Source organism: Artibeus jamaicensis, unplaced genomic scaffold (assembly GCF_021234435.1).
Source record: "Artibeus jamaicensis isolate MK-2021 breed Jamaican fruit bat unplaced genomic scaffold, CSHL_Jam_final contig_332, whole genome shotgun sequence".
In the NCBI taxonomy this organism is placed as follows: Eukaryota; Metazoa; Chordata; class Mammalia; order Chiroptera; family Phyllostomidae; genus Artibeus; species Artibeus jamaicensis.
In genome coordinates this window covers 23,562,589-23,588,309 of record NW_026521788.1, presented here as the reverse complement: position 1 = coordinate 23,588,309, position 25,721 = coordinate 23,562,589, and the positions used below count along the sequence as shown (strand labels likewise).

Here is a 25,721-nt window from a genome sequence, read left to right as displayed (position 1 = left end):
CCCCTGGGTGGGAAGCAAGGGGAGAGAAAGTGTCTGTGGCCAAATTCCCTTTTAGACACCTGAGCCTGGCTGGCTGTGTAACCAGAGCGTTTTGTGTCTTCTGCCTCTTCCATCTTCCCTGGGGAGACGCCTGGGGCCCCCGCTTCTTGCTTTCCACCCTTGGAAAGACAGCAGGGACGCCTCCTGTTTGGATTCCCAGGTTTGCAACTCCCCGAGTTCTGGGTTGGGCTGGGCTCTGCTGCGGCTGGCTGGCGTTGGCCGCTCTCATCTAGCGCCTCCCTTTGAAATCTACCCCCTCCTTTTTTTTTTTTTTTTTTTTTTTTTTAAACCAGGTATGATGATGTCAAACGTGATGCTGATGCTACAGTTACAGACACGGCCCCTGTTGGCGCAGCCTCTCTGATTCTCTCTTCCTCTCCGCGTCCAGCGCTGGGCTTTTTCAGACAAGTGCATCTCCTAACCAGGTCACATCTCAGCCACTACCCACTATCCGACTGTCACCGGAGTCAGACCACGCAGGAAAAAGGCTGAGGAAGACGACGGCGTTTGCTTCGACTACCGCGGGGTGGGAGAAAAGGCATTAAAATACTGAAGAAGTGAAGACCCCCCAGGTCGAACCCAGACCACGATGCGTGTCCCGGGCTGCGGGCGCCTGGCGCTGCCGCTGCTGCTGCTCCTCGTGGCGGCGGCCTGGGCTGAAAGCGACGCCAAAGGGATCAAGGAGGGCGAGACCCCCGGCAATTTCATGGAGGACGAGCAATGGCTGTCGTCCATTTCTCAGTACAGCGGCAAGATCAAGGACTGGAATCGCTTCCGAGACGTGAGTCTGTGGGGCCACTGGAGCCGAGGGCTAGGGCCACGGGTTTGGGGAGGCAGCTTGGGAGCCGCGACCCCCGCGAGGGGCGGGGCGGGCCGGGGCACTTCGCAGCCAGAGGCCTCCCGCAGCCCAGCCAGCTAACTGCACCGCGAGTAAACAAGGTGCACCCACCGGACAGTCGGCACCCTCCCTGCCCAGCGCCCCCTCCCTGGGTCCCCCCGGCTCGCGGCAGGGTCTCCCCACCCCCAGAGGCGGGGTGCTGAGAGGAATGCGGGATGCCGGGGTCGGGGCGTGCAGCGCCGAGGGGAGGAGGTCCTGGCTGCGGCTGGACTTTGGACCTGCTCCCCCTGCCCCCCTTCTGGCGAATCGCCCCCAGGCGTGCACCTAGCTGAGCAGATGCTGCAGGCTCCGATTACGGGGCACTGCAGAAGGGGCAGGTCTGGGTGGGGCTGGTGGGGACGACAGCATCGTCTTGCGAGAGTGCCCTCTGCTCCCATCTTGGGCTTTGGGGGTGGGGGGTGCACAGAAGGGGAGTGGGCCCAGTGCCGGGGCTTTGAGTTTGGGGGGGGGGCGAAGAGGGTCCTAGCAATCCTAAGGCGAGACGGTGAAAGGCGTGTTCACGATGGGGGAGGGGGACGGGCGATGGCGACGAAAACGCCCGAGGCCACCCCGGGTGGTCTCCAGAGCCGGGTCCGGGGTGCCCGTGCAGAGCGGCGTGAGCACAGATGGAGGCTGGTTTTCCAGGACCAACCTTTCACGGGGGAGCCCAGCCCTGAGCTGGGGGAGCGTTTCCGATCCAGAGAAAAGACTCCGTGGATCCGCGTGCTTGAAAAGCCTGGCTTAAAGCCCAGACGCTGGGCCTGGGGGCCCTTTTCGGACCGCTGCCCGAACCCAGCTTAACCTTGGGAGGAACTTTGCAGGGTGGGGGTTGGGGAGGTGGCTGCGGAAGAGGTGGCGGCGTCGCTGCAGCACTTTGTTTACGGGCACCTGTAGATCTGAGGGGAGACTGGAGGCGGTGCTGCCAGCCGGGGCAGAGAGAGTGAAGAGTGGAGGGCAGAGGGCGTGGCTGGGACCCAGAGAAGGGAGTCGGGGAGTGGCGGTGAGGTGGAGGATGGGCGGGAGGCTGGGCCGGAGGGTGGCCCCCTGCACCGCCAGAGGAGACAGTTGCTGGTCCAGCGACGTAGTGCTCTCTGATGCCAGTTCCCAGAAACTCTCCTCACGATCCCAGTTCTTGCTCCTCATTCCCCAAACGCCCTCATCGCACTCAGTTAGTACAAGGCCCACAGTGACCTTTCTCATCTCTTTAATTGCCCGCATCCAGAAGTTCCATACCAATGTGTTTAAAACACACACACTTCATACGATATCCAGCCCCATGATGGGAAGAGGCAGAGAGATACAGATCTTTTCATCCCAGAGAGGTGACTGTTTCTCTCCAAAGTCTTACTGGTAGGTTGTAATTCCTCCGGACTCACTTGCTGCCAGGGCCTCGGGAGGGTGGTCTGGGCCCCGGAGTGGGAGATCTGCCCCACCCACGGCTGGTCTGGTCCAGGCAGAGTGGAGCTCCAGCCAGGCCTTTTCCTGGGCCCCCGCAGGCCTGGCACAGATTAGCCGCAGTCTCCTGTGGCTGCTTGGAAGCAGGCTGGCCCATCCAGAGTCCATGTGTCACAGGTCCAGGCCTCCCTCAGACACACTAGCTGTTTGATCGTCTGAACCGGACTGGTGAAGGTCAGAGGGAAAAGAAATACTTAATCAGAACAATAAAGGTTTAAAAATAAAAGATGCCTCCCCACCTCCCGTCCTCCACCTGCTTCCAATAGCCGACTCTGTGGGTGAGGATAAATGATTCGCTGCTTGACCCCCGGCACAGGGCTGCCCACCTGTCCTCCTGTATTGGTGCCAAGAACTTCCCCCTTCCTCCCAAGCTCATCAGAAGAAAGGCAGGTCCTGTGCCCACAGGATTCATGGAAAGCTGTAGTGCATGTGTTGATTTGGGTGGCCTCGGGCTTTTATATAGGGCAGATTTCCTCTAAACCCCCGTTTAAGGCTGCAGGAGGACAGGATCAAGGAAGGCTGTGCAGAAGAGTCTGGCTCTGGGGATCCATTGGCAGCTTTTGCGGGAAGGCAGGAAGCTGCTAGCTCAGAGCCCCTGCATTGCATAACTTTAGGGATGCCACAGTGTGAATGGCGCCCCCTGGAATTGTGCACAGTCTGTACCTGGGCTCAGCCAGGGCTACAGACGCTTCTCATCCCTCCTGTGTTAGCAGAGGCCCTGCTTCCCACTCTACGGGCTGGAGGCCCCCTGGCTGGGCGAGGCAGCACCAGGCTTTATGTGCACTTTGTCAGCCTAGACTTCTTGAAAATAAGCTCATTGGCTCCTCAAAGGAGAGATAGGAGTTTCTTCTCTTGAACCTTTAAGGTGCTGTCAGGTTGGGCCAGAGCCTTATTCATAATCAATCACAAAATGGCGTGGGATTTGGAAGGTAGGCAAGCAGGAGAGTGGCATATTCTTCGGGAACAGGATGGAGGAGTCCATGTATGGATAGGAGACAGGTCTCATTAAGTGGTGCTGACTGAACTGAGGGGGCGATTGAGGGAATCACGTTGAAGGGGTCAGGAGAACGAAGAAGAGGAGGACAGGGTGGGCAGTTGTTCCAACGTGCAATTGGCCTGAGCTGGTTATCGGGGAGTTCAGCTTAGCATTCTTTCTCTGAGCACTAGGATTACCGTGGAGGCTGGGATACTGGGGGGGTAACCCTCCCCTGCAGAGGGCACAGGGCTTCACATCCTGTGCCCGGGCAGATCTCTTCTAATGCCCCGAGAGGAGAGTTTCATGTCAGAGGGGAAAGGGAGGTTGCGCTCCAGCTGAGCCCTACCCTGGGCAGGCTCGGGCTTCCTGAGCCCTACTCGCCTACAGAACCTGGCGGGATTTTACTGTGGGTTTCAGAACAAAGCATCTGCGGCCTCAGAGTTGGGGATGGACAGTGGAGAGGAGACAGGCCCATTACACAGCATTCTTCTGGCAGCTCCAAGAGCCGGGCTAGGCAGCGCTGACTGTTCTTTTTCTTCCCGGCTCTCCCCTACTTTGTACGCTACTCCCATTAAATTTGCATGATATTTATGAGTGTCTAGCACTGTGCCTGGCGCCGGGGAGGCACACAGCGTGTACTGTTGAACCACTGATTGCAGCGAGCGCTCCCACCTGCCGTTCCCTGCCGCAGGCACTTGACATGTGTGGCCCCTGGTTATGATTACTTTGTAGCCCACCCATTTTGTGGTTGAAGAAATGGAGGCACAGAGAAGTTAAGTAATTACCCATGGGACACATAGCCAGTCAGTGGCAGGGCTGGAACGTGAACCCAGGTTGTCTAATACAACTCTGCTTTTCAGGGAACTCTAGGCCTAACCTTCAGTGAAAATGGGAAGGAGGAGTTCAGCCTGGCTGGTGTCTGATGAGTATCAAGGATGTCCTGGGCAGGAGCGGCGCCTCCTAGGACCACAGAGGGTCCTAGGGGGCCAAAGCCCTCCATGTCCGCAGCAGCCTGCCACCAGCCTGCCCCCCAGCCTCTGCCCTAGCAACACTCCTAAGGCAGCTCTCCTCCCAGGAGAGGCAGGAGTGCAGGGTGCTTGGAGAGCTCTGATCCGGGGGCCGGAGGGCTGGGTTCCGGTTCAGGTTCTGGCTCTGTGCCTGGCCGGGCACGTGATGCCAGGTACATCACATAACTTCCCTGAGCTTCGGGCTCAGTCAAGGAGACGGAAACGAGTGCGCGAACACGGAGGCACCTCACTGGAAGCCCGAGGGCACCGTTGCAGGCAACACCCTCCAGCCCCGCCCAAAGCCTACCAGGCGGCTCATTGTTTCCGGGGTGGCCCACACGCCTCGGGCTCTGTGAGACAGATGTGGATGTATGTCCATCAACTCACTCATTCACCGCGGATCTAAGGCCTCTTAGATGCCAGGGCCTCACCTTGGTCCTGGGCCCTGGCCCAGGGAAATACTGCCTGCCGGCTACTCGGGGTTCTCGTGTTTTTATGATCACTTAGTAGGTCAGTTACAAGATTTAGCCACAAAGGTGCTTCCTTACAGTCACCCCGCCCCACCCACCTAAACCAGCGCAAGTGTGGGGGTGAACCAGCCGCACGGCTGTGTGCGGGTCTGTGTGGCTGTGTGAGAGGGACCCCAAACTGGGTCAGAATGCGTTCCCTAATTGGGGTCCCCCCAAGCTCCTCCTCCTCCCTGGTTTTGAATCCTCTCTCACGGTGAAGCAGGGTGGCATCTCCCAGAGTGGTGTCACCGTGGCGAGGGACTGCCTCTTGAACACCCAGCAGGGTTCCGAGTCTTGGGAAGAGGGGGAGCACTCGGTCTAGAGAGAATGCCGCGTGTGCCTCTCATCTCCAGCTGGGCCGAAGTGCACAGAGGGCCCACACCACCCCCTCCCATCCTCCGGAAGGTCAGCAGGCTGGCTGGAGGGTGCAGGAACTCTATCCTACCCAAGGGCGCAGGGACTCTTCTTGTGCGAGGACAGAACCCACTGTGCGGCCTCTGGGGAAGCCACTTCTCTTGTCCAGCCCTCAGTTTTCCATTTGGTTTAATGAGCAGGCTAAACAGAGTCACCTCCGAAGCCCTTGCTGATCTGCGACTCCAGGAAGTGCGCTGGAACCCACTAACAATCTCCACACCCACAGACATTCCCACTCACCCCCCTCCATCCCCGCCACAGCGGGGCAGCCAGTCTTTGGGTTTAAAGCAGGGATTTTCCTTTTGCTCCTGAAGAAGTGTCTGTGGCCACATCAGCGTAGGACATGTATCAGCCAGAGACTGGGAAGCCTAAGAAATGGGGCTTAGTGGCATCTTGAGGCAAACACCAGGTTGGGGATGGGCATACCGCTTCGGTACCTGTTTATTGCAGGTGCAACATGCGTCTTCTTGGGATTGGAAACAAGGAGAATGTGTGCCCGGGCATGGGCTGGATACAGAGTTTAGACACCATTGAGTCTAACTTGTGGGCAAGCCTCTGCCCACTGTGGGCTTTAGGGTGATGTGATTCTTGAAATGGGACAGCCTCTGACCCCCTGAGGCGCGGCCCGAATTCAGTTGGAGGAGTGGCTCCTTCCTCAGGGTCCCTGTGGTGTCTGTTGGCCATAAACTCACTGAGCACCTGAGTTTGGTGCTGCCTTGTAGCCTCACACTGTGGGCTTGTATCTCAACAGTCCTCCTGCTGGTATTTTTAATACGTGTTTGACACGCACCTCCCAGGGTGAGCCCCGAGGCCAGGGTCTGGGAATAGCCGCTCAGACGGTGCGCCGCGTCACCCTGTCCTCAGAGCACTGCCCAGGGCGTTTGTGCACGCGGCAGGCACTCACCACGGATGCGCGCACTGCGGAATGTGGGAGCCGGGAAGGATCTCACCTAATCCTCATCCGAGCCCCTCCCTCGAGGTAACAGCACTGCCGGTTCAGGCAGCAGAGGGCCGAGGCGGAGCTGGGGCTCTGGACTGAGAGCGGTGCTGGTTATTCGGGGAGATCTCTTCCTCTTTCTGGACCCCACAAGGTTGGGACAGTCAAAACTAGACCCCCGACACCAAGATTTACCTGTATTATAATAACCCCACGAAGGAAGACTGTCCCCCATGTCTTCCTGTCCTTCAGTTCTGTGTCCGTGGGTCTGGGCTGGACTGCGGCCAGCCTCCCCCTCTCTCCTGGGGAGTGGGGGGCTCAGAGCCCCGTCCTTGACGTGCCCACAGAGCAGGCCAGCCACGCTTCACACCTGTGCTCCTCTGGGGAACAGGTTCCCCAGACAGGGCCCCCTGCCCTTCCTGTCCTCTTCCCAGACACCTGGGGAGAGGTCAAGGCTGCAGGAAGGACAAGCCAGGCCTGGCTGGCGTCTTACCTCCGCCTGGAAGCCGCTCCTTCCCTGATTCCTTGTTCCCTCGCACAGGTCAGGGACATGTAAGGGTCTGAACTCATTGAGACTCCTCCCCCTTCTCCTCAGAGTTCTCATTTGGGAAGAGGTAGGGGACCAGAACCATGGAGCCTCGGCAGCATTAAGCACGAAGCACTAGGCCCCCAGGTTGTACAGGTAGAGAAATGGACCCACAGAGGGCAAGGACTGCGGAACTCATCCTCCCCGTCGTCATAGCTCGAGATCCCTGGACTTGAAATCCTGCCCCTGACTCGCGTTCCAGAGGGGAAACGGGGGTGCCAAGGCAGCTCCCCGGTTCTCAGCCTGGGGCCTCTGCCTGGAGCAGAAGCCCAAGGCCCGGGGGAGTGGCCCCAGATGCCCCTGGAGTCGCGGGAGAGGTCAGGGCCAGGGAGCCTGGGGAGGGCGTGGGTGCAGGCATACCTGAGGCCAGGTAGAGCTCCTGGCATGCAGGGAGTGACTCCAGCATTTTTGCCCTCCAAGGAAATTCCTGGGGGGGGGGGCAGGGAGAGGCAGGGAGCCTGCCAGACACCTGTCTCCTATTTGTCCAGCTCTAACAGCCTCTGCTGTGCCGGCTGAGAGAGGAGCAAATATTTAATGACCACCCCGTTCCCACCCTCCTCCACACGAGGGCACTGCCTCCTCAAATGCCTTCCGCCCAGCCTGCCATGGGGGTGTCCGTCCTCAGCCGGGAAGGGGCCCAGGCAGCCCCCACTCGGCCCCTCCTCATTCTTCCTGGGTCCTTCACTCCGTGCTCCCCTGGCTATTTGCAGGGAGGGGGGGGGTTCCCTGCCAGCAAGTCACTCCTGGGCCTTCTCTGGGTGCAGGGCTCCCTTGGCAGCTCCCTCCTGAGGAATGAGGCAGAACTAATGCCGGGCACAGGGCCTATCTGAAGTTTCGAGGGCCTTGGCCTATTTCCCGTGTTAGAGATTCTTGATCTATTAAAAAATTAAGAAATGCCATAAGAGGACTATAAAAGTCGTGGCTTATTTAAAGACTCCTGACGAACATCTTTCAGTCCAGTCGGTGCACCTCTGGTTGTAGGTCCTTATTCAGAGACCGTGTCCAAGGCCTTATTCGAAGGGGGTGGGGGGGCAGGAGAGGGTCGAGGGAGATACACGGTGATGGGAGGAGGCTTCACTTGAGGTGGGGACGCACAACGCAACACGCAGGTGGTGTGTTGCAGAGCTAACTGTACACCTGAACCCCATCTAATTTTATTAACTGATGCCACCCCAGTAAATTCAGTAAGTTTTTTAAGAAACTGTATTGGAGGCCCGCTGCCACCATGAGAACCCAGAGTGCATCTTGCCCTCCCCTCCCCCAGGCCTCCACCTCAGGCTCCAGAGGAGTGGGCTTCAGTGGCCTTTTGTGGCCTTTGAAAGTACAGAGCTTCCTGTGTCCAAGGCATTATCGTCCTGGGTCCCTGAGAAGCCCAGGGACGACAGCAGGGCGTCATGTCACTCACAGACCAGGAAGTGGGGCCTGGAGTGGGCGGGACTGGGCAGCACGTGGAGGGTCGGTCTCCCCACCACATTGTGCAGCAAAGAGGCAGGCGGAGATTTGCCCGGTGGGTTTTAGTCCAATAAGTCCAGGCCTTGGGGGGCTGCTCTTCCTTTGCTCCATTTACTGCTGTATCTCATCCTCCCCACGAGACGGGAGGCTGGGAGAGACTGGGTTAATTCAAGCTGTGAAGTGAGCGGGTGATTTGGGCGCTAATTAAAATGACAGGAAGTAAACAGTGCTTGGAAACACCCAGCATGTGCCCCTAAGCCCCGCTAGGCCTGCGCACTCACCACCACCACCACCACCACCACCACCCACTCTCCCCCAGCTTGGCATGGTGGGCCCTGTCTCCATGGCAACTGGACTGAGCCGCAGAGATCAAAGCAGGAGATGTGTTGGCTCCAAACCAGCAGAACCTGGGGCATGTGAAGGGATTTCTGGAAAGTGCCTGCAGGGGTGGGGCCCCTGGGTGTCTTCCCCCACCACTGCCAATCCTTCCTCTCTGGCTGCAGGACTCCTTGCCTGGGGGTCAAAGCAGAACTGGTGTCCTCTGACAAACCCCTTGGGCTAGGGACCTTTTGGACCTGCCAAAGCATACGGAGCAGTACTGAGTCCTGGTTACAGACGTAGGTTCTGGAATTGCACTTCTGAGGCTACCAGTACTCGTCTGCTGTGCAATTGATGTGGGATCCTGAGTAAGTCCCTAACCTCTCCAAGCCTTGATTTTATCACCTGAGAAACGGGCATAATAACAGTGATTTTTTTTTCTCTTAGGGTTTTTGTGAAGAGTAAATGAGGCAATGAATGCAAAGTGCTTAGTATAGTGCCTCACACATGGTAATTGCCAGAAAGATGTTACCTGTTACGAATAGTGTTTTTACTGTGCTCTAGGGGCTAGGCACAGACAGGTGAATTTCACATGGTCTCTGCCCTCAAGACACTGACCATCTAAACAGCACAGAAGCACCAACATTGCTCTTGTCACTGGGGGAATAAACTTCTACCAGGCGCCTTTGGCCTGAAGGAAAACTGGATACGGGGCAGGCTAGGGAAGCTGACAACTGAGCAGGGTTTAAATGGTGACTAGAAGGGGCCCTGGGCTGGATGCAGACGCACGCTCCACACAGGGAAGGAGGCTGCGCCCAGGTCCGGGGGCGGGGCTGCAGCAGCCCCGGGAGGGACACGTGCCTGGGAAGGACACTTTCTTCTGTAGGTGACAGGGAACCAGTGAGGGTTTCAAAATAGATTTATGATGGTTTTCCCCTTCATTAAAAAAGTAAAACATAGCCCTGGCTGGTGTGGCTCAGTGCGTTGAGTGCTGATCTGTGAACCAAAGGGTCTCTGGTTTGATTCCCAGTCAGGGCACATGTCTGGGTTGCAGGCCAGGTCCCCAGTAGGGGGCGCGTGAGAGGCAACCACACGTTGATGTTTCTCTCCCTCTCTCCTGGACTCGGAAGTAGGAGGCCGGGGTCCAGCGAGTCAGCCCGTTCCTCGGGCAGTGACCCTCAGAGGGAGGGAATCACTGCTCTTTTTCACCCCTGAGGCCCCGCATGAGAGGTGAAGATCCCGGAGAAGAAGGGCCTCAGACAGAAGATGAGGAGCTGGAAGGCCCTTAGACCTGCAGCAGGGGGCGCACTCAGCCGCCTGCTGGGGCCCAGCGGGAGCTCCCCAGGGCCGCCCCGCCCCATGAGACTGCAAAGGGCTCAGCTGGCACTCGGGGAGTGGGTGGTTTAAAAAGCTCTTTGGGCAAGTCTCACGTTCAGGTACCCACAGGGCACAGAGGAGGTCTCTTAGCTCGGGGAGGGTGACCTGATGAGGTCATACAGTGAGCCAGGTTTAGAGCATACTCTGGGTTCAACATCCCCTGCCCCCTTTTCAGTGCAAGACTGTTCCTCTCCCAGTGAGAGACCCCCCTGCCTTTAAGGTGGGTGTGGCATAGTCCCATTGGGTCCAGCCGGAGAGTCCCGCCTCACTCTCTCATCTGTCTGGTCACCCTTGGCCAGTTGCTCTGCCTCTCTGAGCCTCGGTGTTCTTATTTCTTTATGGGGCTGATTCTAATGGTCCTGCCTGCTTAACAGGGCTGTGAGGGTAAAGGAAGACAGGCACATACCGTAAAAACATTTGGAGAGGACTTCATTGAAAAACACTGCACTTTTCCCACGGGCCGGCCCTGTGCTGTGCACAGGTGGCCTGGGCTGGTCCAACTGAGCAGGTGAGCTAACCAGGGAAATAGACACACTTGTCCTTTGCCAAGAACTTTGGCCTTCGGCCTGTGACCCATCTCCCTTCTGGCCTGGCCCTAGCCATACAACCAATACCCCTTTCTCAGGGAAAAACACCATCTACCCGCCAGTAGCAGAACCAGGACAGAACTGGACCTCCTTCTCCTGGGAAGACCATTTCTCACAACTGCTAATGAGCCCACTGGGTGCCACGAATAGACACTGCACCTGAAAGGCACAGCTCACACTTGCTAGCAAACGCCTCTTTTTCAGCGTATGGATGGGCTGGCCCACATCCGACCTCAGGGGCCCTGCGTGTATCCCTGGGCTCTGCGCCCATGGCGCCCACAGGACATCCACATGCCCCTTCCCTGCAGACCCCCGGGGAGACTCTCCTCACATCCCGAGGGTCTCTGCTCCCCCAGGGTGGGCTGTCTCTTCTCCACGTCAGGGGCTCCTGTTGTGGCCTCTTCCTGCCCGCTCTGATTCCCCACCGTTTCCTCTGCCTGGAGAAGTTCGTGGTCTCTTCTGCTGTGACAGCTGATGTTTGTTGAGTGCTTTTTGGACAAAAAGCACTTCACAGACGCCATCCTCTCTAATCACTAAGTAATCCCAGAAGATGGGTGCTGAGCTCCTGAGTCACGGCGTGTGCCCAGCGTGAGCTGGCGAGGGCAGCGGTGGGACTGTGTGACTCCGGGGCCCCTGTCCTCATCCCTCTCTGGTCCACTGCTCCCAGTCTCCTGGGAGAGAGGGTCCTGCGATCCAGGATCACCCGGCCTCCCTCCACCCTCCCGACTAGAGTTGGTAGAGAGCTGAGCTGGAGCAGGTGGGGGACAGCGCTTGTGTACAGAAGGGGCTCAGGCCCTGCAGCATGAATAGGGGAGGGGTTCAGGGTTCGGGGTGGGTGGCAATAGCTCCCTACCAGAGCTCTAACAAAGGAGCTGAATGGTGAAATCTTCTTTCTCAAAACTCCCTCTTCTCCCATCCTACTTTCCCTTGAATTTCTAATCAGAAATTCTTGATCTTGACCTTCAAGAACCCACTTTGTACTGAGTCCCAAAGGCTCCTGCTCACAGGCTGGTTGGAGGTTAAGGAGGGAGGGTGGGGTGAGAGTGCGGGGTGAGCGGGCATGGAGGCCCTTGGCCGACCCACAGGCCCCCGCCCTACTCCAGTGCAGGTGCAGGGTTGGTGGGCTAGGCGTACAGATCTTGTTGACTGGAGACAGGTGACGCACACCAGCCACTTTGCCTGTCCTCTCCATGCCCACCCCTGCCCAGGGAATGACGGAGCCGCCAGGAAGACCCCAACTTGGAGGAGGCCAAGTGCCTCATCCACTTGACCACTCTCAGCCTCCGTTTCTTGTCTGGGGTGGAGTGGACGCCAGGAGAGGGACCCTCTATCCTCAGGAGTTTCTGCAAAAGAAGGGCTAGGGGGACCTGCGCCTCAGTTCTGTGCCCTCTGGTCTCCTTAGAAGCTTCCTTGGGGGCTGAAGAGGGCCCAGGCCGTGCCCTGTGGAGCTGGGTAGGCACCTGAGCCCGGAGCTGGGGCTGTTCTCTTTGGTGCCCAGGGATTCGGCCAGGCCGGGTTCTCCAGAGGTCCCTTCTGAGGCTTTCCTCCTGCGGGCTCCTGGGCTCAAGGACTGTGGGACCTTGGCTGCTTGGACATCCCAATGGCTTGCTTGGCTCTGGCCACTTTCTGGCCTTTGCCTGCAAGGCCGTGGTGATGAGACCCCTGCCCCTGCCGGTTCCCCTGCTGCTAGTCAGCTTCAGGGGAGGCTTGGGAGCCCCGGGCCTTCAAAGCAGTTTGTGGATGCCATCCTTTGTGCCCAGGGCAGCCCCCACCACACCTCTGCACTGCTCTGAATGCTGGGTGGGCGAGACTCAGGAGGAGGCGGGAGGTTACGTGTGGCTCCTCACACCCCTCTACGTCTGTCCAGAGCAGGCCGTCTGTCAGAGGAGGCTGACAGCTAGCTTCTTGGCGCTGCCGGCCGCAGTCCCAAGAAGCCCTTCTCCTGCCTGCCTGGCAGAGCTTCCACCAGGAGCACCCTGGGAGCTGTTTGCCAGTTTTCAGCAATGCCACCACTCCAGAGAGGAAAGTAGGGAAACCAAACATGTTCATGGTTTCACGCCCGGCCAGCCAGGCTGTGTGCGGGCTGTTCTGCCTCCGGCCACTCGTGGGCAGTAATCTCCCGTGTGCCTGTGTCCCAGAGACTGTGTTGTAGCTAGAAGAGAGGTCTGTGCTGGGAGCCAGGAGACATGGGCTCTGCGGTGGCGGGACCTGGGGCAGGTCACTTCCTGTCTCCGGACTTTCCGGCCTCTCCTGTGGGCAGAGGGGGCTTGCCCAGATGGCCTCAGAGGGCTGGTGTAGGGTCCTCTGAATGTGAGTATTTGCAGCCGCACTACGGTAACTGAGGGAGCCATTGGCATTGGGAGGGACTGTGGCCCCCTTTCTCTCAGCGCACCAGCTGGACTCTGCAGGAGAGTCAGACCTTGAGTGAAAATAGCTTAGCTTAGAGGGGAAGTCGCCTTTCCGCCTCACTCACTGGTGGGCGCGTGTCAGGGGAGGGGACGGCCAGGGGGGCCCCTAGCAAAGGGATAGAGTGGTGTTTCTGGGACACCCAGGACACAGGCGTGAGAATCACTTTTCCCAGGAATTGTGGGCCCCTCAGACATTTGTCCTCATGGTCAGGACAGAGCTGGGCCTTGCCCTCTGAGTGCCGTGGGCCTCACCCCTACTGCTCCTCGGGCCAGCCCTAAGTGGGCCCTGGTCTTCAGCTGTCTGTGGTGAGGACGTGGGAATGCTGTCCTCCAGTTGGAAGCTCCGGGGGTCAGAGACCACAGCAATCCAAGGCCATCGTGCAGTGCCCCCAGCAGGGCCGTGAGGCGGGGGAGCCCTGGGGTCACGTGGTCGGAGGGTAGGCCTCACTGACATCCTCATCTCTCCCTCTCTCCTCCTGCTTTGTCTCTGGGCCTGCTGCTTCCTGACCCCCAGGAGGTGGAGGTGAGTACTGCCTGGGGCGCCACTCCCCTCCTCTCTCTCTGTGCCCACACCCTACTTCTGCCCTGTAGCATCCACTGTGGGATTGGGGGTGGCTGGGGGGGGGGGGGTAGGATAAGGAGCTTACAGGAAAAGCTGGAAGGGATTCTGGACATGGGTTAAGGGGGACAGAAGTCTGGGGGAGGCAGCTGGCAGGCCAGCTGGGTGACGGGGGTCATCCGGGCAGCCACCAAGATGGTGGCAATTTATATGTGTGAGCAGTAGCCCAGCCCACTTCTCTCCCTGGCCCTGGAGTTGAACCCGCTCTGAGATCTAAATCTTGACGCTTCCCTCTCCCCTGCCCCTCACTGTCCTTTCCCAGGATGACTACATCAAGAGCTGGGAGGACAATCAGCAAGGAGATGAAGGTAACGTGCCCCTCCCAGGTCAGGGAAGGTGACTGACACCCATGAAGACTTGAGGCCAGAGGTCAAGTCCTCACCCTGGCCATGGGGGCTCCTCGGGCGGCCAAGGAGCAGAAGAGCTCTGGTCATCAAGAGCTGCTGGAGAGAGGGGTTTCGGAGCCCCTAAGTGGGGCTGGGGGTCCCGGGGTCTCTACCACTGATTCCCAGCTGACTGGAGTTCCGATCGTGTGTCCCTGCAGCCCTGGACACCACCAAGGACCCCTGCCAGAAGGTGAAATGCAGCCGTCACAAGGTGTGCATTGCCCAGGGTTTCCAGCGGGCCATGTGCATCAGCCGCAAGAAGCTGGAGCACAGGTGAGGGGCTGGGGACGGTGGGAGCCCCGGAGGGGGTCTGTGTACAGAGCAAGGGCTCGGCTGACCCTCTCCCACGAGCCAGTCAGCTGTTGCTGTGCAACAGACTACCTCAAAACTGAGTGTCTTAAAATGGCAAGTGTGCACTGTCTCACATTCTCCGAGGGTCAGGAATCCAGATGGTTCTGTCAAACGGTTCTGGCTCAGAGTGTGTGGTGCTGGGGGTGGGGTGAGGGTGCTGTACCAGGGCTGGACTGGGGCTGGAGGGGTCTTGCCCAAGCTCTGGCAGCTGTGGGCTGGCAGCCTCTGTTCCTGGTCACCTGGACCTCTCCATGGGGATGCGTGCAGGTCCGCACAGCGTGGCAGCCGGCTTCCCCTTAGCTGAGTCATTGGAGGGAGAGAAGGAGCAAGGAGGAAGCCACAGGTGACGCCACCATCTGGGGGGGGGGGGATGCAGCTCTCTCTTTGGAAGGAAGGGGTTTCAGGGAATGTGTGGACTAATTTAGAGCCACCACACTATGAGAGATTTGTCACCAGACATATGGGGCCCTGGGAAAGTGTCAGCGCCTCTCTGGGCCTCCGTGTCCATATCTGTAAGACAAATAAGTTGGCCCAGATAGCTTGAGGCTCCTTGCAGCTCCGACATGCAATGACCTCATGAAATATTTAAGGTTGAAGCTTCTGTGGCTGGGGGGGGGGGGAGGGTATTTGAGGCCTTAACTCTAGCACAAGGACAAGCCCCTGCCTGGTGCCAAGACCCCTAGGACAGGCCCTGATTCCCTCCCCTCTTTTCCTGAGTCACAGAACAGAGCCCAGAGACTGCGGTTGCAGTTTCAGGTGCCTCCAGGGGTCTGGCAGGTCATGTAGGTTTTGGAGAGGGCTCAGTGACGGGCCAGGATGGCGAGCCTCTGGCCCTGTGGAAAGGGGCACCGGCTGATGGGGGCCACGGGGGAGTGTGGGCCCGGATGGCCGCGTCTTCCACTTCACTGAGAAAGGCCAAGGATCCAGGTTTTTGCGTGAGCTCTTCCATTGTGTCCATGTTGGTAAACAACTCAGCTAAAAACGAAAACCCCCGGTGGACAAATACAATGAGCCTGCGAGCCAGACACACCTGTGGGCCCTCAGTGTGCAGCCCTGGATTCGGTCTGACCGCTTCAGCCACCAGCGGCTCCCTTTCCCATCTCGCAGTGGGACCTGGAACTGCTGCTGGAGGGCCCTGCTGACTCGGCCACTGCAGGGGAGGCTGGGAGTCTAGACCCTGCCCGCTCGGTCCTGCCCCAGTGAGCTGGGGAGGGAGGGTCTGGCTGGAGGCGAAGGGGAGGGTGGCCGGGTCAGAGGGACAGCTGCATCTACTACAGGTTGCCAGGACCAGCTTCTTGGAACCATTTTCCTGAACCTTCTCTTTCTCTGACCCTCCCTCATTTCACCTCTGTCCGTGTGCGTCCCCATCCTCTTTTCCTGTAGGATCAAGCAGCCTGCCCTGAAACTCCATGCAAACAAAGATCCCGCCTGCAAGCCCTGTCACATGGCCCAGCTTGCCTCAGTCTGTGGCTCTGATGGCCACACGTACAGCTCGGTGGTGAGGGACCCTGGCCCCAGGTGGGGTGGGGGTGCGGTGTACTGGAGGCCACAGGACTGAACAGCCAGCCAGGGCCTCCTGAGAGACTCCCAGTGCAGAGGTGGGGCCGGAAGGGCTGCGTCTGTGCCTGCAGTGTGGCCCATCAGAGTAGGGACACTTGAACCAGATCGTGCCCTTGACCTCAGGCAGTTGAAGGTAGGGGGTGGGGCCTGGAGGAGGCAGGGGGGCAGGTCACTGCCAGTTAGACTAAAGGAGGCGAGGGCCTCCTGAGAGCACCAAGGGTGTGGAAGGAAGGAGATCTGTGACTCGGTGACGGGGCTGGGGGTGCAGGACAGAGCTTCCCACAGGCAGATCCCACACGGAGGGGCTGGTGCTCAGCAGCAAGTCCCGGGCATTTTGGGCGCAGGAGGAAATCCCATTCCTGTGGTGACGATGTGGGAAGAAAGAACGTGGTTTGGGGGAGGAACTCCCACCTTATGGGATTTTTGTGAGGATTAAATGATACAATATTTGTGAAAGCATTTTATAAACTTTAAAATGCCACGGAAGTGCAGGTGCTAATTGTGAATGCTTCTACTGGCAGTGAAGAGCAGGGAGTTTGGGGGCACTGATCGGTAGCTTGAGTTGGGTTCTAGAGCTTAAGAATGCTTTGGGGGTGACATGCAGATTTAAGGACAAGCACCCCCCACCCCGCAGTAGGTGGTGAAGTCACCCATTTACGGGAGGGAGTGGGGAGAGAGAATAAAGCAAGAGGCTGAGAGCAGGAGCTGCTGTGGCGGCGGGCGGGATATAGAGGACCAGGGGGAACTGACAGAGGTTGTGGGAGTAGCGGGAGTGGGAGCAGAATGCTGCGTCACGCTCCGGAGGGCACAGGGAGGTTTGGGCAGGAAGCCGTGGTCTGAGGGTCATGGTGCCGTCCCGTGGGGAGGTAGAGGGAGGGCATCGGGAGGTCTGGTTTCCACTGCTGCCCCGTGGCCTCCGGCCAGTCCCTAGGCCTCTCTGAGCTTCCATGTTCTCTGCTGAGCACAAGAAACACAATCCCTCCCTCCCAGAGCTGAAGGGGAGCAGGAGGGATGATGCTATAACCATGCTATGACCTGCCCCTCATTAGCCATCTCCCCATGGGGAGAAACCAGACGCCACCAGGGGAAAAGGCGTTAAAGCCAAGGACTGGATGAGCCTCTCTCAGCAGCTGGCTTTAGCGAACAGCTGCAGCGGGGTATTGTCAGTAAAGGCCCAGGAGTGGCAGATGTTTAATAGTTGGTAGCTGTTTGTTATCAAGGAAGACAAGCAAAGCCCGGGCAGACAACTGTGGAAAGGCCATTGAGGGAGGGGCCAGCAGCCAGGGAACCAGTGGCCAAGAGACTGGTGAGCTAGAGGAGAGGCCATGAGGGCAAGGAGGGGGTGAACAATAATGAAAAGGGGCAGGTGGGCGGCTGGGGGCGAGGGGATGAGGAGGCAGGCATCCTGGGAAAGATAAGTGTGCAGAGAGGGCAGGCTGGTGCAGAGCAGGGTTCATGGGTGCCTTAGTTGTTAGGACCCCCTTCTTGGGTGTACTGCCCCTTGCACTGTGTACCTATGGCCACCAGAGGGACCAGGTGAGCTGTTTATGGGACTGTCCTCCTGTCACATGGGTGTCTCCAGCTGCAGGGCCCCCTGAGGTGAGGCCCCATCACCCACCGACCTGACCTTTCATCTTGTGCAGTGTAAGCTGGAGCAGCAGGCCTGCCTGAGCAGCAAGCAGCTGACGGTGAAGTGTGAGGGCCCCTGCCCTTGCCCCACGGAGCAAGCCACCACCTCCACCACAGATGGCAAACCAGGTAAAGCGGAGTGCTGGGCCACAGCCAGGATGGGGTGGGTTGGGGTGGGGTGGGGTTCCCTGCCGGGGCTCCGGGTTGGCAAGGGAGGTCTGCAGAGCAGTGAGGGAGAAGTGGCAAAAACAGGGACTGGCCTGGGGTGGGGGGCTGGCTAGCACAGACCAGGAGGGCTTGGGCCTCAGCTGCAGGGAGCGGTGCTGTGGGTCTTTAGTGCTAGGGAGTGAGGGGGAGGAAGGAGAGGGGGAGAGGGAGCCTCTACCTTCTAACTTCCCTTCCTGTGGCGTCCCGACAGCCGCCCTGCCTCCCGGCCTGTAGGGCATCATCCCAACCTAGGATCAGGCTTCACTCACCCTCACCCTCCACCCCCTGCTGTTCTGCAGAGACCTGCACGGGTCAGGACCTGGCCGACCTGGGGGACCGGTTGAGGGACTGGTTCCAGCTCCTGCACGAGAACTCCAAGCAGAATGGCTCCGCCAGCAGTGGGGCCAGCCAAGCCAGTGGTATTGGAGCCAGTTGCTCTGCCCCGGGGGTTGAGGGGGAGGGAGATAGGGAGACAGGTGTGTCCTGGGGCAAGCCCACCTTGTCTTTCCTTCTGCCAGACTCTGAGCCTCTAAAAGAGCCTAAACCCCAGAACCAGGGACAGAAGGTTTCAACCGGGGGGAAGGGATTCGGGTTAGCTATTAGGAAGAACTTCTTAAAATAGGTGGGGAGAGCAAAGGCCCTGAAATGTAGCCAAGGGAAGGTAAGGAATTACTTTCTCTGAAGGGCTTTCAAACAGTTTTGAATGGTTTGGGTGCAGCCCTAGGTGGAAGCAGGGAGATGGAACTGACCCTGAACAGAGGGCTGGGGCTGGCGGAAAGGTGAAGGGCGGACGGACAGATGGATGGGGCTCTTTCCCTTGAGCGTGTCAGAACCTTGGTTGTCTCCCCAGGCCTGGACAAGAGCCTGGGGGCCAGCTGCAAGGACTCCATTGGCTGGATGTTCTCGAAGCTGGACACCAGTGCTGACCTCTTCCTGGACCAGATGGAGCTGGCTGCCATCAACCTGGACAAGTACGAGGTCTGCATCCGCCCTTTCTTCAACTCCTGCGACACCTACAAGGATGGCCGTGTCTCCACTGCTGAGTGGTGCTTCTGCTTCTGGAGGGAAAGTAAGTGTGGCCCCTGGCCCTCCAGGGCTCTGCCCGTCACTCCGGCCTTTCTTTAGGAGTCGGAGTGGCTCCGTCTGGTCAGCTGTCGGGTCCGAAAGCTTTCCCAGCTCACCCACGTCCTGCACCCTCTCAGTGAAGCCAACTCTTAAACTCCCTTCCTTGGCAGGCTCCGAGGTGGACCCAGGTTGTGTGGGTCCTGAGGCTTATGCACCGTTGGAGGCCTTCTTAAAGACAGAGTATGAAACACCACGAATGTAACATTTCTAGGGACCTTTGGAGGGTCTTGGAAGGGCTGGCGGGTCCTGAAGCTAAAGCTGTTTTGGCTTTTTCTGTGATTCCACTTTTGGGCTCATCTCACATCATTTGCCCCAAATATATGACTGTGTAGGTGATCATTAGCCTTCGAGATGTTTTGTCATTTGCTGGCTTTATATACCCTGAACCTCAGCTGGACACATGCTTAGAGATCATGGCCAAGTGGCAGCTGTCATTGGTGAGGAAACTGAGGCCCCAAGGGGTCAGCTGCCCGGCCCAGCGCCTGGGTTGGGCCCCGCTGCGCTGCCTGGCCCTGGAGGTGGTTGTGGGGTAAAAGCGGTATCGCATCCGTGGTCCCAGGCTCAGGCTTCTGCTAGAGCTCCACCCCATGCTGTTTTGGGACCCTGGGCAGGTACCTGAACCTGTCTGAGTTCGGTTCTTCACCTGAATTGAGAGGTAACAGTACCTACCTCAGAGACGGTTCCAGGACGGGCTGAGAAAGTCTGCCTGCAGGGCGCTGTGTAAATGACAAACCCCTCTGCCAAACAGGGCCTTTTGATCAGTTTTCTTGCCCCTAACTGCCCGGCCTCCCGGCTCTCTGCATCGCTCCCTCACCTTTACTCTCCAGCCGTCTGAAGCTCACTCTGTCGATTCTGTACACCAGCCTTCTCGGGCAGGAGCCCGGGAACAGACCTCATTTTTCCAGCAGCAGGCCTCCAGCTAGGAAGGGCGAGGGGACTTCTCAAGGTCACAGACGAGTTAGATTTGGCTGCCAATTATTTTCGGGCTTCCAACTAACACCCTCCCTTGTCTTATGTTCCCCGTGGGGCCTCTGTCCCTGGGTAGTGTGTGTGTTCACCCTCTTTTGAATTGTTTACTCACCTCTTGGGTCACCCTCAGAGAGCCCTGGATTTTTGGGAAACTCAGCCTAACCCCACAGCCATGGCCTGGCCTCCCAAGCTGGAGCCTGGGTGCTTTGTCTCATGGTGTCCCTGTGTCAATTTTGGGGACATTAAAGGGACCAGCGCAGCTCCCCACTACTGTGGGGTAGCTCCAGATCTGAGCCCAGCTATTCGCATCTTGCAGACCCCCTGCCTGGGTCTGCAGGCCTGGGGAGGGGGCAGAGTGAATCCCATCACCCCCAAGATGCCCGCCACCACAGGCTGCTTCTCTCCCTGCAGAGCCCCCCTGCCTGGTGGAGCTGGAACGCATCCAGATCCAGGAGGCTGCCAAGAAGAAGCCAGGTGAGGGTCTGGGCTGGGCTCAGAGGAGGAGGCAGGGAGGGGTGCCCCAGGGTCCCCCTGAGACCCAGAGGGTCCAGCCCCTGGGCCGTGGGGAGGACACTGAGCCCAGAGGAGACCTGGCCTGAGAAGACTCCCTTGTGGTGGGGCAGGGCCGCCCACCCAGCCCTCAGTGAATGTGTCTCAGTGCTCACTTTTCCCTCCGCTACTGGAGCTAGAGGCTGGGATACTGAAGGTTCCCAGAATGCTGCACTTTATTCAGTTCCTCAGGGGCGAGTACAGACACTCTCCACTCAGCCCCGAGAAACAACAAACCTGCGCAGGTCAGAGCTGACAGCCAACACAGACAGGGGCCTTGGCCCCGCAAAGCGCATGGACACCCTGGGGAGCCCCCCACATGAAGAGGGCAGCACTACCTGTGGGGGCGAGCATATGTGTGGTGCTGAGGGAGCGATCAGGTAGACACAAGTTAACCTGGGCTCAGCAGAGGCCTTTCTGGGGTGCTAGCTTTCAAGGGGAGACCGGAGGGAGAAGAGTGAGCCAGGCAAGTGCAGAGCTGAGGGCAGGAAAGCACTCCACATCCCTGGGGAAGAGAAAGAAAGGTCCCGTGTGGCTGGAGTGTGGTTGTTGTGGGAACAGAGGTCTGAGAGGCAGCCTCCTGGCTCCTTGAGAGCACCTGGGCGTGCACCTGAGTGTGCACCTGGGCTGGTGAATCCAGCGCTGCAAATCCACGTGCACCGAGAGCCCAGTGGCCTCCAGGGGTGGACTCCGGCGCCACTTCTGCCAGGAAGCCATCAGGACCTCTCTCATCTGTATCCCCAGGCAGGCTTGCTGAGCCCTCGCACACCCATCCTTGGGGACTGGTGTTGTTATTTCTGTGTGTGTCTCAGCCCCCTGAGTGGGCGGAGTCTATCTCTGGATCCCAGAGTGGTTGTCTCAGGAGATGCCTGTTGAGGGGACGGAGGAGCAGCAGGTCGGAGTCAGAGGGGCCGAGAGGAGAAGCCTGGGCACCGCCAGCGGGGGACAGCCAGGGCGTGGGAGCCGCCGCGGGTGGGGGGCATTGAGCGCGCGGAGATCAGACTGGCCATCGGACAAGACTGGAGCCCACCGAGCGCAGGGGGTGGTGGAGGCGAAAGGGAGCCAGCACGGGGCCCGAGCAGGTCATGTGGGGATACGGGTTTTCTCCTCTCCAGTCAGTGGAGCTGGAAGAAACACTGGCGTCCAGGCTTGTCGGGCGGTCGGGACCTGGGCTGGTGGGGTCCGGCCCTGCCCGTGTCCAAAGCTCCTCCCCGAAGAGCCGGTACCTCCAGGCCCTGCTCTGACCCCGCCAGGGCCTCTCTCACCCAGGAGTCTTCATCCCGAGCTGCGACGAGGACGGCTACTACCGGAAGAAGCAGTGTGACCAGAGCAGCGGTGACTGCTGGTGTGTGGACCAGCTGGGCCTGGAGCTGACCGGCACCCGCACCAACGGGAGCCCCGACTGCGGTGAGGGCCGGGCGGCAGCACAGGGCTCTGACCGCCCCCGGGAGGACCTGCGTGGGTCCGCGTGGTGGGCGGACTTCCAGTTGGCAGTGGGGAGAGGCGGCCCGCAGGGTCCTAACCTGACCCCGGCTCGTTCATCTCACAGACGACATCGTGGGCTTCTCGGGCGACTTCGGGAGTGGTGTCGGCTGGGAGGACGAGGAGGAGAAGGAGACGGAGGAAGCGGAGGAAGCTGGTGAGGAGGCCGAGGAGGAGGAGGGCGAGGCGGGCGAGGCGGACGACGGAGGCTACATCTGGTAGACGGTCCTCGGGGGCCGCGGCAGGGGGACAGGCCAGCGGAGACCTGGAGAAAAGTGGGCAGTTTATGAACGGACCCGGATGGTACAGCCGGGAGGACCCCTGGCTTCAGCGGGAGAGTGGAGTGTGAGTGTGCACAGCACGCCTGTGGCCCGGACGTAGGAATGCCTGTTTGTGTGTGTGTGTGTAGCATGCACTGACAAATGTGTCCTTGGTCCACACTGCTCCTGGCAGAGTGAGTCATCCAAAGACCGGTGGCCTCCTTGTAGTTATTTTCTTTCCATTTGTTTTTAAGTATGCACGTTCACACATACATACACCCACTGAAAGGTCAACATTGATGAAATGCGGTGCCCCTCCACCGTGTCCCCGGCCTGCACCCCGCCCTGCCCTGACACCCGTGTCCTGATTGACCGCCCCCAGCTCGGCCAGCCCCGACTCCTCCCGCCCCCGCCTGCCCTGCTTCCTCCCCCGCTGGGGTCAAGCTCTGGTCTGCTGGCATGTCCCCATTGCAGAGGGGAGGGGGGCCGAGGAGCTCTCTGCTGGCTGGGGTCTTCCCAAAGCTTGGCCAGTTTGGCTGTGACCGCCCCACCAGCCTCATCTGAGGCCGGGACACCCACCCCAGCAAGCCCTTTCCCTTCTCAGGGCTCTACAGCACTAGAGAAACTTTCCTCGCCCAAGCCAGTGTGACCGAGGTGGCCGGGAAGGAGCTGGGGACACAAGCCGAGAAGCAGGGGGAGGGAAGGCCTGGCCGCGCTGCCCGGTGTGGCGCGGGGCTGACTGGCAGGGAGAGGCTGCCCCTGCAGGTGCAGGCGGGACAGCCCTGCATGAAAGGCCCAGAACAGTCCAGCCTCTTCCCGTGGGTCTTAGGTGGAGGCCATTCCCTTGGGGGCAGTGGGTGGTTGTTACGTAAGTGGGCTGTGCCTGGCCACTGTAGGTGCCACATCTGCCCCTGTCCCCCTTGCTGGGGAGCCCTGGTCCCCTCTGGGAGCCTGAGGGTCAGGCAGCAGCAGGTGAAGAGCCTGGGTCTTTGCCGTATGTGTGCCCCCACCTCCACCTCCTCTGACCCCTTCATAAATGCCCCCTCCTGTGCAGACCAATAGAAAGGGTTCTTCCTGAGACTCTGTGATGGAAGAACCGAGGAAGCCTGCAGCAGAGACCTTGACCTTTTTCCATACCGCCTCCAAGGGGGAGGCGCTTCTGGCCCAGGAACGTTTCCAGCCTCACTCCTCAGCTCCTGGCATTCGCTGGGTCCCCTGAGGCTGCTGTAGTGGAGGGGCTTCTCCAAGCTCTGAAGTGAGTGTTGTGACAAGTCGGGGGGGGGGGGGGGGACTGGGACAGCCAAGCCCTGAGGCCACACCTCACTGTTCCCCCAAATCTCTTTACCAGGAGGGAGCTGGGCTGGATGAGAAAGTCCCCATCCCTCCCAACCTGCTGGTCCTCCCTCTTGAAGCAAGTCCTTCACCCTGATGGTGAAGGATCTTTTACCAAGGCTTGGGCCTCTGATGCCCTTCAGTGCGTGGTGTGGGCAGTGTGTGTGTGAGAGAGTGTGTGTGTGTGCTTGTATGCGTGTGCATGTGCACACTCTGACACTAGGGGCCATCCCTTGAAGCCTGGGATATGAGGAGGGGCACACTACGTGCTGGGTGGGGGGCAAGGTGAGGTTCCCCGCACTAGGCCCTGGTCCAGGTCTCCCCAGCTTCTGCAGCACCCACTGTGTCTGTTGGACTTGATGGAAGAACCTCATCCAGTCTGCCCCTTCACGCCACCCTGGGATTCACATCTTCCAGGTCTTCTCTTGGGGAAAAGAATGGCACTCCAGTTAAGCCCCATAAAAACCACTTTTCATTCTGCAGCACAGGTTCTGATTATGAAGGTGTCACGCTGTTCCAGCTCCCCCAGTGTCTTGTGTCCCCGCTCTCCCTTCCCTGTCCTCTCACCTCTTCCCTCTGGTCCCCAGCTCAGCTCAGGTCAGGGAAATGTCGTTCACGTTGGCCCTCTGCTCTCTGAGCAGCCCCTTCTGTCACTCGGAGCTACTTGAAACTTCCTGTCCTCGCTGGGATTGAAGTCTGTCCGTCTCTTCCTCTGCCCCAGCTCAGGCTTCCGGAATGTCCTCCTGGGGGCAGCGGTGAGGACGCTGAGGTGTTCTGGGGGGAAGAAGGGGCGCCCTTCCCCTCTCACTGTTGCCCTCCTCTCCGTTGTGGGGGGTACTCCCTCTGTGTCTCTGGGTCTCCTGGTTGTGCACGTTTTTATGACCTTGTAAATATGTTGTAGAAGGAAAGCAAAAGGCGTTGAACTGGACCCTGGCGGACTCAGGAGTCCAGCCTTGCCCTGTCTCTGGAGCCTCCGCACTGCTATTCACCCTACTCTTGAGACTGAGGCCCCCCAAAGCCAGACGGAGCAGCTCGTTCCCCGTGGGCTGCAGGCCCCCACGTGACCTCTCCTCGGCACGCTGCAGGTTGCCTTGTGAGCAGGGTTGCGGGTGGCTCTTCCTCAGCTCCTTGGATTCATGCCCTTGACCAAGCTGCCCACCACCCGGCCCCTCCCGTGTCCCTCTACTTGGATGTCCTCTGTCCATCCTGTCCCCATCCCCCTGGTTTATGCAGGCAGTGGAATTAGGGCTGCCTTGAAAAGAGCTCAACCAAAATTTTAAGTTTCTTGTGGGCCTGAAGCTGCCTAAGACCTCCTATCCCGCGGGTGCCGGGAGAGATGGGTGTGTCTAAGATGGGGTAGGCTGGAGCGGGAGAGAACAAATGTGCCTTGAGAGACCAGTCAAAGAGGGTCCAAGGGCGATGGGGGAGGCAGCGCAGCGTGGAGCGGAGCTCAGGAAGGAGGAGGGGGAGGTGAAGCTGATGAGAGTGGGATGGGTTATCCCGACGGCCCCTGTCGTCCCACTGGGGCTGTGACCTTACGGGGTCAGCGGTCACCCTTCTTTCCTCATGCCAGCCTGTCTAGTTTTAGTGGGCAGGCCGCTCACTCAGCCTTTCGTGAGCTGCATCTGCTTCCCATTCCCCTCGGAGTGGGTGGGTCCATTGGGATGGACATGGGAACCTCCGTTTCACCAAAGCCTCACCCTCAGCCCTTGGGGAGAAGGAACGGCTGACCTGCTGGCACCTGGCACCGTCTGCGGCTGTGGGCTGGCAGGGGTGAAAGGGAGGAGCCGCTGGGGGTGGGTGCAGAGGGGATTCAGGGCATCCCAAGGAAGTCCCAAGCAGAGCAAACTGCTTTATAGCCTGAAGCTACTTAAACTAAACTGTGTCATGTGCAATAACTGAGCTTAGAGTTAAGAATCGTGTTCAAGTGCTTGGATTTCCGTCTGTGTATTTAAGTGCTGAAACTGTATCTCAGTAATTTTAGATGTCTTTAAAAAATCGAAAAACAAAGTGTTAGCCCGTGTGTGCGCACTGATGGGCACTCCAGCGTCCGGAGGATCACCCCCTCCCACTTCCCGAGGCCCCGCCCGCACACCGAGCCCCGCCTCCACTCGGGGCCCTGCCTCCTGTCGTCCTTATCTGCCTAGTACTCAGCCTAAGGAAATCAGTACGCTCGCACATGCATAACGGAAATCAAATGTTATTTTTAAGAAAATGGAAAATAAAAACTTTATAAACACCACCTACTGGCAATACTCTGATTCTTCTTCCCCCCACTGTCATGTTCCACTGAAAAGGCATTCACAGGGG

At 59.0% G+C, this 25,721-nt stretch overlaps 1 protein-coding gene across 1 annotated transcript; it reads left to right on the top strand.

The window, feature by feature from the left end:
• The first annotated feature begins 333 nt into the window (after positions 1–333).
• SPOCK2 (SPARC (osteonectin), cwcv and kazal like domains proteoglycan 2) lies at positions 334–25,653 on the top strand. The gene is made up of 11 exons (XM_053663990.1): positions 334–820; positions 13,457–13,465; positions 13,824–13,869; positions 14,106–14,220; positions 15,682–15,796; positions 17,502–17,616; positions 17,994–18,113; positions 18,545–18,763; positions 20,200–20,262; positions 21,607–21,744; positions 21,887–25,653. The coding sequence occupies exons 1-11, from the start codon at positions 629–631 to the stop codon at positions 22,039–22,041; spliced, it is 1,287 nt and encodes a 428-aa protein (XP_053519965.1). The 5' UTR covers positions 334–628; the 3' UTR covers positions 22,042–25,653.
• The last annotated feature ends 68 nt before the right edge of the window (positions 25,654–25,721 follow it).